We start from the raw sequence: 15,573 nt of genomic DNA, 5'->3' as shown, positions 1-15,573 counted from the left end.
TGGGGCTCATCCAGGCTGGTCTCCAGGCACTGGTATTGGTTCTCACTGATGCTCTCCTTGAGTGACACGGTCTAGTGTGAGGTATTCCCTGCCCATGGCAGTGGGTTGGAGCTGGATGATCTTAAGGTCCTTTCCAACCCAAACCATTCTATGATCTGCTCCCAGCCCGGAGCTGGATGTGATGAGTCTCCTGCTGCGTGTGGAGAGAGAACCCAGCTGCATTGCTGGGTGTGAGAGCATCAGGACGGGCTTGGTTGTTCCTGTCAGGGCCATGGGGCTGCTTTCAGTGTTTGGTGGGGTTTCAGACCATGCCTGCTCCCAGCGGGAAGGAGTCTCAGGCTGCTTATTTCTTTCCCATGGGGTAAATAAGCAGCTTGCTAAATGATAATGACATTCCCTCATTGCTGATGCGTACTTCAATTGACCTGGTCCCTACTTTGATATTTTCCCCTTTTCCCAAGTGCGGCTGGAATGGTTTTATTTCATTTGCATGAATTCTCTGTCACCTGCAATAGAGTTCAAACCGTAAGAATGCAGTGCTGGCGACTTCTCCTAACAGGCAGCAACAGTTTTATTGCAGGTGCTGGAGCTGTGATTGAGTGTCCTATGGAGAACAGGACCAAGGAGACAGGAGAAGAGGTCTTACAGCCCCTGCTCTTCCCAACAGGAAAGCCCAATGGATTTTGGCAAAGGATGTGCCATTTCTGTGGTCCCCTGTGATGCCTGCAGCGCGGAGGGAAGGTCAGGAGCCTGGTGTGCCTGGTGAAGACGTGCAGCTTGACGCAGAGACGAGTTATTGCACATTTTGGGAGGATTTACTGAAACCCAAAAGGAGAGATGCACATTGCAGCCTTGGAGAAAGGTCTGCTTTGGGTTTTGATAATAAAGGGTGACATGCCAGCTTTATTAGCAAGGCACAGAGGGGGGAAAGAAAAGGCTCAAGGGATAACTCTGAAAAAGTGGTGCTAAATGTGTCATTTTTATGAAGCTGATTGTGTGAAGGGTCCCTACATGCTTTGGCAGGAGGTTGCAGCAGGTTTACAGTAATTTGTAGGAAGATAGAAGTCTTTTCACCCTGAAGTGAGAAGAAGGGCAAACCCCACTGTGTGAGATGCTTCCGAGGCGGAGGCTGGCACAGGGATGGATACCTGTCACTTCGGGTCAGCAGAGATGGGTCCAGCTTCCAACAACCATGGACTTTGCTAGGGGCTGATGTGTGGACCATCAGGAGTCTGGTCGCAGCAAGGAAAGATGGGTTTTCACCTCCATTGAGTTTGGCCTGGGAAGAAACCACATTTGGAATAGCTGAAAAAGAGGAAAGAGTGAGAAGGAGCCAGGTCCTGGGCATGTTCTGGCAGGGACACATCCTGAGGACTGACCCCAGCTTGCATCCTCTATTCTCCATCATCCCACAGCCCTGGTTGTGCCTGGAGGCCCCACAGCTCACTGACCCTTCCTCTGGCACCTGCAGTAATTCCCTTTAAACCTCCTTTAGATGTTCAGGGGTTTCATTCTGTTTCTAAGGGAGAGAGTGAGCAGTCGCTAGAGCAGCGCCCTGTTGCTAACAGACCATTTACTAACGGGCAAGTCACCCCCCTCCCGATGTACAGGTCAGGAAGTGTTGTCCTGAGGTTTGTACATCCTTTTTCCCCCGAATCTAATGGAATTGGCAATCCTCAGCTGAAAGCAACAGCTGGGGGAGGGAAAAAAAGGGCAAGTTTAGAATTTCCCTGCTGATTGCTCCGTTCCGAGCGTGGCTGTTGTTATATTTGTATTTGTGTTGCTAAGGCAGCAGTTAAAAGCAGTTTTCAAATTAGGCCCTGGTAAGCTGTTCACCAAGCCAGGGCTCTGCCTTTGATGGCATCGACACCATTGTGCCTGTGTCTGGAAAGCAAATCCCAAGCCCAAAGGGCAGCCGGGTTTGTCTCCTTCAAGGGGGATGCAGGCTGAGAGCACGGACTTGATGCTAGGTGCTGTTCCTGGTGCTTTGAATGCATTGCTGAGGCTGAGGGGCTGATCCTGACAAGCATGAGCATCCTTTATGAGCATTGGCAGCACTTGTTCGGAAGGTCCTTGCCGTACCCATCTCTGGACATGGAAAGGAGAGGCTGGGCTGGAGGCTGGGCTCCACTTTGATCCCTTATAGGAGTGATGTTGAGGAAGTAATGGTTTGTCTGCTTTTGCCAAAACGATGGAGAAGATGAGGGCTGGGCTCTCGATGATGCTTTGTGAAGAGCATGCGTTCCTCAGCCTAACCTTTTCACTCTTCTGTGTGCTTTGACTTTGTTCTTTGGGCCTCATTAAGAGAGGGAGCAGATCCTTTCCCAATTAAAATGTTGACACGTCAGAAATGTTGGCATCTCCTTCCCATCTCTTTGCCTGTTTGTAAGTGATTGCACTGCGCGGGATGAACTGGAATGAAATCAAGTGAGCATTCAATTGAATGCTACAAGCTAGCGAGCAGCCCTTCTCCATGAAAAACCTCATTTCTTGTTCATCTTTTTCTGGTTTGATCCCTTAGTCTGCGTGGAGATAACCTTGATGGGCAATCCCATGGCTGAGGAGCTGCAGGGTACCATGCTGGTGCGGGCAGGACAGGCAGCCCTCACCCGGGGAAGCACATTTCCCATCCCTGTGACTGGCTTATTCCGTGGTTTACCCAAAATCTGGGAGTAATTAGCATCAGTTGTCCTGCTCTCGGTGGCACGGGGGGATTCGGAGCCTGGGACCGGATGCTGGGACCAGCCCCGCGGGAGCCCCTGTGTGGACTTGGAGCTGTGGGTTGTGTTAGTGATGTGGTGTGGAGCATCCCGAGCAGGGGAGCACGTGGAGCAGGGCGTCCGCACGGGAAGGACATTACTCCAGTCCATCAATTGTATTTGCTGTTGGTGAATGATTTCAGTCAAGCCAGGATCTGGTCGTCTTTTTTTGGTCAGAAATCAATACCAAGCTCCCAGTGATGTTGGTCAGAGGGGATTTAGTGTGAGGTCTGTATCTGGGCTGCCAAAGTACACGCAGTGGCAGCACGTATGGTGTTTCCTCAGCCTTCTGTGGGGTTTCAGTGGCGCTGGTTGAGCATTCCCTGTATCCCTTGAACCCCTCAACCCTGGTCCCTGCGGCATCAGTGCTCTGAGCGCTTTAAAGCTCTGTGATGTACTTGTATACATTGGGATTTGCTCTCTGGGTCCTCCCTTCTGGCTTTCTCAGGGCTGAGATGTGCACAGACATAGGGTTGAAGTTGATGGACGTGGTGGTGAGTGCAGGGGGTCTCATGCTACTGCTGGGCACAGCAATGGGGCCAGGGACACAGGGATGGAGTCAGCTGAGTCTCTGGGCTTGCTGGAGCCATTCCTATGTCCACCAGCACAGTGTGATGGGGGGGCTCCCCACCAAGCAGGGATTACTCCCATCCCTCCATTGCTCCATCACTCAGCTGCCCTCAGAGCCCGTTTGCAGGCCTGGCATCTCCTGTGGGGCTGCTGAGGGGGGATGCTATGTGTTCCCCTTAGGATGGCAGCACCAGGATTGATGGATAAACTCCAGATCAGGCATTTTCTGTGGCATATAAAGCCTCGGGCATCCTGTATTTAAAAACACCTGTGTCTGTCTGCTCCTGAGCTCTACCCATCAAAGCCATCCTGCAGGACCAGGGATGCGGGAGCTGCAGGGACCGGTGGCTGTGCAGTAAATCTCCTGCGCGACTCTCCAGCAGTAATTACAGTGTGAAAGCAATAACGGAGCTGTGCCGGCTCCCCCGGCTCCCAGCTCCTCGCGTGTTTCTCTCCGGGAGGTTCCTGTTTGGTAAATTAGACATCGTGCTCTATTCCAGCAAAGGTTACGCTGAACCAGTGCTGCCTTTGCTTCATTATCTTGGCAGGGCAGTGTAACCTCTGCTGGGGTACGATTGGATTTCACATCAGGTTCGGCTGTGGTGGCCCTGCTCCCTGCATCCTGCCGTTGTGATTATGTTAGCAGCAGACTCTGCTTGCCTTTATTTATTGAGACATTAAAGATGCATGCATTTATTTTTATCATGTTCATAATTGCCATAAAAACAGGCTGTGGTGTCCCGGCGCGGCTCTTTGGGAAGGAGAGCGGTTGTGGGGCTGGGGTGAGGAGGAGCTGTGGCACAGAGGAGGCAGGACAGGGTTGTGGGGAAGGTGGATGTCCCAGGGGACATTGCTGTCAGCCCAGAGGGAGGGAGAAGAGGAGACTTTGCCTCTTATGCTGCCCAGGGGACCTGGTGGGGACAAGGAGCATCCTCCGGTCCAGAGGTGATGCTGCTGAGATACCTGCAGATCCGGAGGCACTATGGATGGATGGGTGGATGGATGGACTGGGGTGCCTGATTTGTAGAAAGGGACCTGCACCCTTGTGGGGCCCTGAAACCCAGGAAGGATCCTGGGAAGGACATGCAGATCTCACCATGTCCCTCCACATGGCTTCCAGCGTGACTTGCCATGCATCTCCTATCACCTCGTACCATGCATCTCCCATCACCTCCTACCATGCACCTACCATTGCATTCCAGTGCACAGGTCTCACTGTACATCTCCTACCACCTCCTACCATGCATCTCCTACCACATCCTACCAGGCACGTACCACTGCATCCCACCTCACGGCTCCCACCATGGCCTCCTGTGTGCTAACACCCTCCTCTCTTCCCTACCTTCTCATTGCTTGGTTTGGTTCCTTACCTGCTCTGAGCACCAGAAATCCAGGGCTGTGTAACATGAGGTTAAAAGACAATGCTTCAGGAGCAGAGCGCGAGTGGGGTTTGCTTGCAAATGACAGCTCCATTGACTTCTCTGCCCTGCTTTCACTCCCCTCCAACTTTTAAGCATGTCACCCATTGTTTGCTCTTTTATTACTAGCAGAGCCCACTGTCTCTGCAAATGAAATGATGTAGAACAAAGAAAAAGTGCCCGCATGAAATTCCCTGGCAGGGGATTACCTTGCTGGCATTTACATATCTATGCAATAAATATTTTAACACGTTAATTATACACTAATAAGAAAAATACCTTTTGAACTTCCAGTCAAATTGACACACACAGAACGGAGTCCATCAGGGAATTAAAAGCAATTAGTTTTGTAACACAGTGTAGTCACATTGTTTCTTCTCTGCAAATTGGTCTGTGGTCACCAGCCAGACTTTTTGTGTTGGATAGACCCAACAGGGATGGGAGGATTCTGTGCCTGGCTTCATCCCGCTTGCTGGACCTGTCCTGTGCCAGGATGCTGCTTCCCTCCTGTGGGGTGTGCTGGCTTTTGTCCTGCCCTGCTATTCTCAGTCGTGGGGATACCAGGCTTGTAACCATCTCCCTTTTCTTTTCCTCCTTCCAGACTGAAAACTACTCCTTTGATTCCAACTACGTGAACAGCAGAGCTCATTTAATAAAGAGGTACGTAGGCTTTGCCCAGCTAAATCCTGATTATTCGGTGTTCTTCCTTACTGTGTTATATACCACTTGCCTTTTCTAACACGTAAAACATTTCTAGAGTAACAATTTGCTTTTCAAAACAGTACTTACTTCCTATTAAGTCCCATTGCTCTTGGTTTGCAATAAGGGGAAGTCTTTCTTCCCATCTCTTTGGCGCTGGGAAGTCGCAGTGCGCGAGGTGGAGTGCTGTTACCCTGACAACTTTCACATTCATAAAGTTTATGCTATTTGAGCGCATAGGAATGGAATGGTAGATCTGGATCGTGATCTCCCTGCCATGTGAGGTGGGGGGAAAGAGAACCCACAAGTAAAGCTCATCTGGGGGTGTTAGCGTAAGAATAAACACATAACCACCGGGATGGTTATATGAGGTGCTTTATTGCAGCGCTGGGAAACCAGGGGCGCTCGCCCAAATCTGGCTTCGACCTCGTCACATCGCGTTCGCAATTTATACACTAAAATTTGGTTACTAATACATATTTAACACGGATTGCATCATTAACTACTACATATGTATCAAGGATTGCCACATCAGTCTATTACGACATCAGCCTCTTCTGCGCTTGCGCAGCCTCTTCTGGTGGTCGCATTGATGAAGTAAGGAGTCTTCCTCAGATGAAGTAAGAAGTCTTCCTCGCTCTGTCCTCCTTCACCTTTCTGTTCTTTGGATATATCCCAACCATTGTGTGGACGCCAGTATTGTCTTGTTCTTACTTGACTACCCTGGTGTGTCCATTAATTTCTACTTCGATAGACTTTCACAATACTTTTTAAATCTACCCGTATGCCCTTTACCGTATATAATTATGTTAGCTCTTACCACCTAGCCTACCATTGTTAACATTGGTTACTGAATAACTCTGGTACAAACTACAAACTGTACTGGAACATTACATTATTTCCAAACCCACACTACTGATTTATAAATTTTCAAATATAATAATTTCTAATGCTTAGTTATCGTAAAATTTTGCCTTTTTCTCTAACATTTCCCCCCTTTGAAAATACTTCACTTAACTTAAGTAAGTATTTTCATTCTCTTAGGTAGCTGTTTCCTGATAAGTCAGTGGAGGTGTAGGGTATTTCAGATGTTTCCTAGTTACTGCCTCTATGATTCGATGGGTCTATGCCCTGTTTTGGGCTATTTCCTTTCGAATACAAAGATACATCAAATATAGCATTAAAAATACAATCAGTATCACTATTATAGTTTGTACGAGGGAATGGACCCATCCTGTGAGGTGAAGGCCTAGATCATCAAAAAGTGCTCCGATCCAATTTTGTTCAATATATTCTTTTTCTTTTTCCGTTTCTTTTTCAATGTTGTACAGCTGGGAAATGTCGTATTCTATATCTGTGGTCACGTTAGGAATGTGAATACAGCAGTGATCCACTCTGTCCTTTAAATATCCACAAACGCCATGTTCCTTAAGTAATAACATGTCTAATGCCATTCTGTTCTGCAAGGTCATTTTGGTTGTTGCCTGTAATTGTAAATTTAAATCTCTGAATTCTTTTTTTTTTTTTTTTTTTTATTCTGGCTAACCTTTTTGTTTGACTAAACAGGTTGTCAATCATTTCTCTGTTTCGATATGCTGCCACTGGGGCAAGTAGAGATTCAAAAGCCCATCCTATCTTAACTCCTGTTGAGGGCTCCTGCCAAATGTCTTCATCATTATTGTCGTTATTATCTATATTTCTTCTTGTTCGAATTTGTAAGATTTCTAATTTGCCTTTGAATGGTGACTTTTTCCAAATTGGACAAAGAGTCGGTAATCCTAAAGTAATTTCTTTAGCTGGGTAGGTAGGTAGTCCAGGTTCCGTCACTTGCTGCCCAAATGAAATGTCCCATACTATGCACTGTTGAATATTTACAATCTATATTGTCAACGGGGACTTGTATTACTTTCCCTCCAATTTTCAGTCCTCGGCACGCGCATCCTGCCTTTAAAGCAATCTTGATTGGAGGTATTGTAATTTTCTCAGGGTCAGTGTCACAATCTAAGATTCTGGTACAATTCCACCAAGGAACATTTTTGATTATATTTTGACTAACCCTATTTATGGACAGTAAGTTACTGATGTTTATATTTTCTGTTACATTTTGTTTTCCTGTCCATCTAAGACACCAAGAGATGTTCCCAATATATTGGAATTTCTGTAAAATGCTCACTGACCAAATTGTATTCCAGTCTTGTTTTGAACTATTTGTTTTTCCACATTCCCACACCCTTTTTTGCCTGTTTATCTTGATTTCTTTCTTGTAAATGCATTTTCCCCATTCATCTCTTACAGAGGTAAATTGAGCATTTTGGTATCTCTCACAAACTGATCTTAGTACTAAAACTGCAGGATCTCCAAAAACACCTTCTTCTCGATATTCTGTCATTGTCATGTTTTCTGTTACCTCCTTTTCCTGACAAGTGATTGCTCTGTTAATTTCTGAAAGTGAGAATGTTATTATTCCCCATTCAGTTGGTTCTCCTGCCGCTTTGGGTATTGGTAAACAAGCTGTTATTCTACTTGTGTTTTTCATCTTTGCAAAATCTTCAATCAGTCCTATCATTAAATTTTCCTCAGGATTTCGATGATACACTTGGATTATTTGTGTTGAATTTACTGATCTTTTAGTCCTTTTTCTTGTAACCTTAGTTTCGTTATGGCTAATTGTATATCCAGTCCTATAGGACCAATTATCTTTTTCCCAACTATCCTTGTTGGTGTTGGTCCTATTGGAGTGGGTTTTGTGAACTTGCAAGTCAGAATGGCATCTTGTTTTAGGTCGTTTTAAAACATCTTTCTGAGGGATTGCTAGGATAAAAAACAGCTGTCAGCTCTGTTAACGACCATATGAAAATCAAAGTTTTATAATAGAACCCAGGCATCTTATTTACATTCCAGTTTTAGTTTTGTAGGGCCTAGTACCTGTGTTTCCCAGATTTTTGAAACTTTCTTTATTCGTGTATAATGTATCTAAGAATCTATTCCTTTTACCTTCACTGTTGTGAATGTGGTTAGCAATACTTGATATGGTCAGTCCCACTGTTCTTTTAATGGTTCTTTATTCCAGTTCCGGATGTATACTTGGTCTCCTGGTTGGATATCATGTGCTGGATTTTCCAGAGATAGTGGCCTATTCCACACCAGAGTGCTTCGCAGTCGAGTTAAGGTTCTACCGAGAGATAACACATAATTATAAACATCCTGATTCCCTTTAATATGGGTATTAGGGTTGGGTTCCGGTGCCTCATATGGTTTTCCATAGAGGATTTCATAGGGGCTTACTGACATTTTACTTCTGGGTTTTATTCTAATTCGTAGCAGAGCTATAGGCAATGCTTGTGGCCATTTTATTTTGGCTTCCTGACATATTTTACTGATTTGTCTTTTTATCATTTGGTTCATCTTTTCTACCTGTCCACTAGATTGGGTCCTCCAAGGAGTGTGTAAGTTCCATGATATTCCTAATAGTTTACTGACTTCTTGTACTGCGCTGGCAATAAAATGTGGACCCCTATCTGATGATATTCCTAAAGGAACTCCAAACCGTGGAATGATTTCTCTAAGTAACCATTTCACCACTTCTTTTGCTTGATTGGTGCGACAGGGAAAGGCTTCTGGCCATCCAGAAAAGGTGTCAACCCCTACTAACAGATATTTATATCCTTGTACTTTTGGTAATTCCGCAAAATCAACCTGCCAATAATCTCCTGGCTCCATTCCTATTTTAATTTTTCCTATTTCAATTTGTCTCCTTACTATTGGATTGTTTTTTTTTTTAAACAAATTTCACATTTTGATCCTACTGCTTTTGCCATCGTTAACATCTGTGTGGAAATTGTTCCGAGCCTTAAATAAGTTACCAATACTTCTGCACCCCAATGACATTTTTGGTGTTCAGTTTGTAGGATTTTTCGCATTATTGCTGGTGGTGCTATTATTCGTCCAGTTGTTGTTGTATACCACCCTTCAGAATTCTTTTGAGCCTCCAACAGTCCGGCCAGCTTTTCATCTTCTTTTGAATAATTAGGATCTTGTGAAAGATAGGTATGGAGTGGGCTTACCTTGAGAGGTATCAGGGCCATCATGTTCCATACCTTTCAGGCAACTTGTCGAGCTGTCCAATCTGCCAGTGTATTTTTCGGACATCTTCGAAGTTCCTCCTTGGTGTGCTTTACAATGCATACTGGCTATCTGTTTGGGTTTTTGTACAGCAATTATCAGTTTCAAAATTTCTTCTTGATATTTTATATTAGTCCCTGGTGAAGACAACAGTCCTCGTTCTTTTTACAATGTTCTGTGTATATGTATTATAGCAAACGCATACTTTGAATCAGTTCATACATTCACCTTTTATCGTCGCTCAGTTCCAATGTTCTTGTAAGAGCTATCAGCTCTGCCCATTGAGCTGACGTCCCAGGAGGTAATGTTTTTGCCTCAATTACCTTTTGTTGCATTGTTACAGCATATTCTGCGTACTGTGTTCTGTTCTCCACAAAGCTGCTTCCATCCGTGAAAAGTTCCCAGTCCGGTTGCTCAAGAGGTACCTCTTTTAAGTCTGTTCTGGTTGCATATATATATGCTCGATGTCCTCTGTACAGTTATGTTCAAGAGTTCCTTCCTCTAGGTCAGTTCCTAGAAAAGCTGCTGGGTTTAACAGGTTAGTAGTTTTCAAGCTTATATCATCCTGTTCCAATAGGATTGCCTGATATTTCATCATCCGGCTAGGGGACAACCAATGTCCCCCTTTTTGTTCCAGAACAGTGGTTACCATATGTGGCACAAATACATCAATGTGTTTTCCCAAAGTTAGTTTTCTAGCTTCTTGAATCAAAATAACAGTTGCGGCTACTGCTCGCAAACAGGAAGGCCATCCTGCACTCACCGGATCTAGTTGTTTTGAGAAATATCCCACTGGTCTTTTCCAGTTGCCAAGTTTTTGAGTTAACACTCCCAATGCCAATCTCTGTCTCTCGTGGATAAATAATTGGAAATCTTTTGTCAGATCCGGGAGCCCCAGTGCTGGTGCTTTCGTCAGTGCCTCTTTTAATTTCTGAAAGGCTTTTCTCTGTTGTTTGTCCCAAACAAAGGTATGTGATTTTTGGGCCTCATATAGGGGTTTGGCAATTAGTCCATAGTCCATTATCCATAGTCTGCACCACCCCGCCATGCCCAAAAATATTCTCAGCTCATGCAAGTTCCGTGGTTCTGGGATAGCACAAATTGTCTCTATGCAGTTTTTATTCCTAGCTGGTTCAGGATTTCAATAGTCACTTTTATGCATAATGATTTCTGTTCTGCCACAATAAAGATACCATCTACGTATTGCAATCGGAGATATTGTGATCTCGGTACCTGTACCTTTCCTTGAGTAGTCCATGTCTCCAGTTCCTTAGCCAATTGATTCCCAAAAAGGGTTGGATTGTTTTTGAATCCTTGTGGTAGTTTGGTTCACATTAGTTCTGTTTTTCGTCCACTCTGTGGACTCTTCACATTCAAATGCAAACAGTTTCCTGCTATTTTTATTAAGAGGAATGCAGAAGAAGGCATCTTTTAAATCAATCACTGTAAACCATTTATATTTTTCCTTCACAGATGTTAACAGTGTATAAGGATTTGCTACTACTGGGGGATATCTTTTGTTATTTTATTTATTGCCCTCAGATCCTGTACTAACCTATATTCACTGTTTCATTTTCTTACTGGAAAAATTAGTGTGTTATATTCTGATTCACATTCTTCCAAAATTCGACATTTCAAAAATTTCTCAATTGTTTTTTATAATCCCAAACTTTGCCTCTAGCTTTGAAGGATATTGTTTAACTCTTACTGGCCTAACCCCATCTTTTAATTCCACTGTTACTGGTTGAGCTGCTTTTGATTTTCCCGGGATTTCTGTCTCCCAAACTGTCGGTATCACAGCCTCTTTTACCTCTTTTGGAATTTGAGCAATGGTTTTTTTTTTTTTTTAAGAACCAAAATCTGTTCTGCTTTTGATTCGGGGATTTGCATTATTAATTCACCATCTTCAAAATGATCATTGCATCCAATTTGGCCAATAAGTCCCGTCCTAAAGGGGGAATGGGGCATTCAGGTACATATAGAAATTCGTGTGTTAATTCCTTCCCTCCAAATCGCAGATCTAGGGGCTGCAAGAATGGCCGTATTTCCTCCTTCCCTGTGGCTCTCACAATTGTCATAGTTCTTTCCCTTAACCCCCCATGTAAATCATTTAAAACTGAATATGTAGCCCCTGTGTCTATTAAAATTTTACTTCCTCCTCTCCTAGTTGGATCTTTACAAGGGGTTCTTTATTTTCTGCTTGGCTTAGTCAGCTTTGATTAACAAAATCCCCCAACAACATTGTTTTAGCCATGTCAGATCCTGCAAAAGGATTTCTTGTTGTCATGAACTGCCCCCCTTTTGATGGACATTCATTTTTCCAATGTCCTTCCTGCTTGCAAAGGGCACATTGATTATATCACATTCTGTCTACATTCATTCTCTTTTTTTTTTTTTTTCTTTTTTTTTTTTCTTTTTTTTTTTTTTTTTTTTTTTTAATTACAAAATCCTCTTCCTCCCCCTCTTTCTTCATTTAATGCCGGTGGGGCTGATGGGGCAACTGTCAAATCCAAGCTTTCAATATCTTTCTGATGTTGTAAATTATTCTTTAAAGCAAGACACCCTATACCTCTTTTCTTAGTAGTAACACATCCCTTACATTGTTCATTAGTATTTACCTTAACAACCATTATTCCATAGGATTTCTGCCATTCATCTTTTCTCTTTTTTTTTTTTTTTTTTTTTTTTTTTGTTTTTTAAAGGTTTCATCTTTTTTTTTTTTTTTTGGCTTTTTTTCTTTTTTAAGGTTTCTGTTTTTCTTTTTCTTTTTTTTTTTTAATTTTTTTTTCATTTTCCTTTTTTTTCTTTTTTTTCTGAAGGGAGGGAAAGGGAGTGGGGAAAGGAGAGGGGTAAAGGAGGAGGGGTAGGTGGGTGGGAGGAAGGCAGCAGCAGGGCTTTCCAGCTCACTCCTGCCTCCCTTGAAACTCGTCCCATTTTCCTTCCCTTTTGCAATACAACATCAACTGCAAGATGGTATTATACTGTAAAGTTCCATTCTCAGGCCATTTTCCTGGTTTTCTAATTCATATTGCATCCACCGTACATTACAGTAATCAATTAGTTTACTCTTTTGCATGCTCTGCCCAAACCGACCCTCCTTGCAGTGACTTAAAAAAACAACCTAATGGAGATGACTTAGGGACCAATGGCATTTTGTAAATACAAAGAGATCTCCAAAACATGCACACACACTTACCACTACGTTACAGGAATTATACAGACAGATGCTGATCCTGCAGCAGAAATACCAATACCATAACCACGTTTGCCGAACCTGCAGAGCTTTCGCTACTGTCTAACGGACGGCGCCTAGGCTTTTACCCCGAGAGCTCTCTAGCCCCAACCAAGCGCAGCTTTCACCGCGTCTAACAGGCAGGCTTTACTACTAGCCCAGCCAAACGCAGCTTTTCGCTGCGTATTACAGGCAGGCTTTTACCAGACCTAACCAAAGGTCAATACACCATACTTTTACAAGAAACCGGTTCTGTAACTTAAATAAAGCACCTTTCTTACCGTGTCAGAGGTCCGTCGTGAGCAGCAGAGGTCGGTCACGGTCGATGGCTCCCCGAGAATTTCTCGGTGCCGGCTGGAGCAGGGTCGAAACGCGATCCGCCTCAGCAATGCCCGCGAGGTCCCACCTGGGTCGCCAAAATGTTAGCGTAAGAATAAACACATAACCACCGGGATGGTTATATGAGGTGCTTTATTGCAGCGCTGGGAAACCAGGGGCGCTCGCCCAAATCTGGCTTCGACCTCGTCACATCGCGTTCGCAATTTATACACTAAAATTTGGTTACTAATACATATTTAACACGGATTGCATCATTAACTACTACATATGTATCAAGGATTGCCACATCAGTCTATTACGACATCAGCCTCTTCTGCGCTTGCGCAGCCTCTTCTGGTGGTCGCATTGATGAAGTAAGGAGTCTTCCTCAGATGAAGTAAGAAGTCTTCCTCGCTCTGTCCTCCTTCACCTTTCTGTTCTTTGGATATATCCCAACCATTGTGTGGACGCCAGTATTGTCTTGTTCTTACTTGACTACCCTGGTGTGTCCATTAATTTCTACTTCGATAGACTTTCACAATACTTTTTAAATCTACCCGTATGCCCTTTACCGTATATAATTATGTTAGCTCTTACCACCTAGCCTACCATTGTTAACATTGGTTACTGAATAACTCTGGTACAAACTACAAACTGTACTGGAACATTACATTATTTCCAAACCCACACTACTGATTTATAAATTTTCAAATATAATAATTTCTAATGCTTAGTTATCGTAAAATTTTGCCTTTTTCTCTAACAGGGGCAGGTAATTGGGTTGGATGCACGCTCACTGTTTTAGTTTGACCACGGAGGCGAAGCAGCACTTGGCCAGGCTGCTTTCTTCCATGGGTAAAAAGGAAATCAGTTCAGCTGCGACCTGGCAATTGCCCTTGAGGGAACATAACCCTTTGGATAAAATCCTGGTATCCTCAGAGCTCAGCAGTGGTGAAGGAATGTCGCTGGGTGGTTAACACCAGAGTGATCCGGCTGAACCCCACTGGATTGTGTGAGCATCCCCCCGCAGGGAGGGCTCTGCCTCCTGGCTGCTTGGAGGCAGGGAAAGGCACTGACGCAGCACGATCCGTCCTGCTCAGGAGGTGGCTGTGCAGCGGTGGAGGGGCTCTCTGCCTGTGCAGGATATGGCGCAGGATGTGGCCACCAGCTCTTTACCCATCTCCATCCCCTCTTCTCCCTACGGACCAGATGAGGTGTGCAGCCACCAAGCTATACCCATGCCTGTACCCGTGTGCTTTGCGTAGCAGGGGTGCAATAGAGAGCAGGAGCCATCCCTCAACTGTGGAGATGTGATCCGAGCAGGAAAAATACCCAATTATCTGCCTGGCTGAGATCCCATTTCTTTACATCTTAAAAATACAAGGAGCTGCGAGCGCATTGTTTAAGCAGCCCAGGTTCAGGTAGCCAAGGGCAGGCATATTTGCCTGCATGGCTCATGGTGTTTAAGGATGCTAATGGGATTGTGAGAGAGACACGCCACGCCACATCCCCCAGGCACAGGGGAGAAACCCAAATCTATTAATCTTCTCTCATTCACACCTAAGATAAAGGCAAGCGGCACTCCTGCTGCCGCAGCAGGGCTTGCTCCCAGGCTGTATTGTTTGGGGACTGCTACTGCTGCTGATTCCCTGAGACCTGCCCATCCTTTAGAGACGTGTCGTGTGGCTGCTGCATTCCCGTCTGGTTCACTGCGGGGAAGATAAATGCGTTGCAACAGGGGTTGCCTGCTCCTGCCGAACAGCAGCTCCGGGTAGGACAGATTTCCCCCCCTTTGTCTTGTATCTTAAGTACAAGGGGTGTTGGGAATGCTGTGCAGACATCTAAGAACAAGAAATACTGTCTGTAACACAGTGTGGCATCATTTTCATCCTTTGTCTTTATGAAGATGCTGTAGCTCTCCTATCTCTGGTGAGTGAATCTCCTCAAACCCAAGCACTTTAATTAAGCTATTTGTACTTTCCCTGTGTTGCCTGCCTGCCTCTCACTCATCCACGCACACACAAATGCATTGTACATTTGTAGTGCTTTCTTAACTTAAAAACTCTTTGATGTCGCCTGGAATCAAAGTCAGTGGCTTCAACAGGGACATCTTTACTTAAAAAGTCATGTTTGAGGGTTTCCCAATTTAGATGGGTTTCGGAGCCCCCCTTCGCATGGCTTTGCAAAGCATCAGATGGTAGGTGGTCTGCTTGGTTTCCGTGGAGACGCAAAAGGGCTTTTCAAAGTAATGAGAACCTCCAGCTCTTCGGGGCTTTGAAGCACAGGCCACGGCTTCTCACACCGCATCAGCCCGTGGGTGCGGGTCTCACAGAATCCCAGACTGGTTTGGGTTGGAAGGGACCTTAAAGCTCATCCAGTTCCAACCCCTGCCATGGGCAGGGGCACCTTCCACTAGAGCAGGGTGCCCTCATGCCGGGGACATCCCTGTCCCTGC

General features: G+C 44.8%; 1 protein-coding gene across 2 annotated transcripts in view; it reads left to right on the top strand.

The window, feature by feature from the left end:
* Window positions 1–15,573, top strand: part of PCDH19 (protocadherin 19) — a 69,545-nt gene that overhangs the window by 22,013 nt on the left and 31,959 nt on the right. For both annotated transcript variants that reach the window (XM_065689239.1, XM_065689238.1), the window contains exon 3: window positions 5,349–5,407. In XM_065689239.1, the coding sequence (XP_065545311.1) occupies window positions 5,349–5,407 (59 nt within the window). The remainder of the gene's footprint in view (window positions 1–5,348; window positions 5,408–15,573) is intronic.

This window comes from Lathamus discolor, chromosome 9 (genome assembly GCF_037157495.1).
Source record: "Lathamus discolor isolate bLatDis1 chromosome 9, bLatDis1.hap1, whole genome shotgun sequence".
NCBI classification, from domain to species: Eukaryota; Metazoa; Chordata; class Aves; order Psittaciformes; family Psittacidae; genus Lathamus; species Lathamus discolor.
This window is presented reverse-complemented; position numbering and strand designations above follow the sequence as displayed.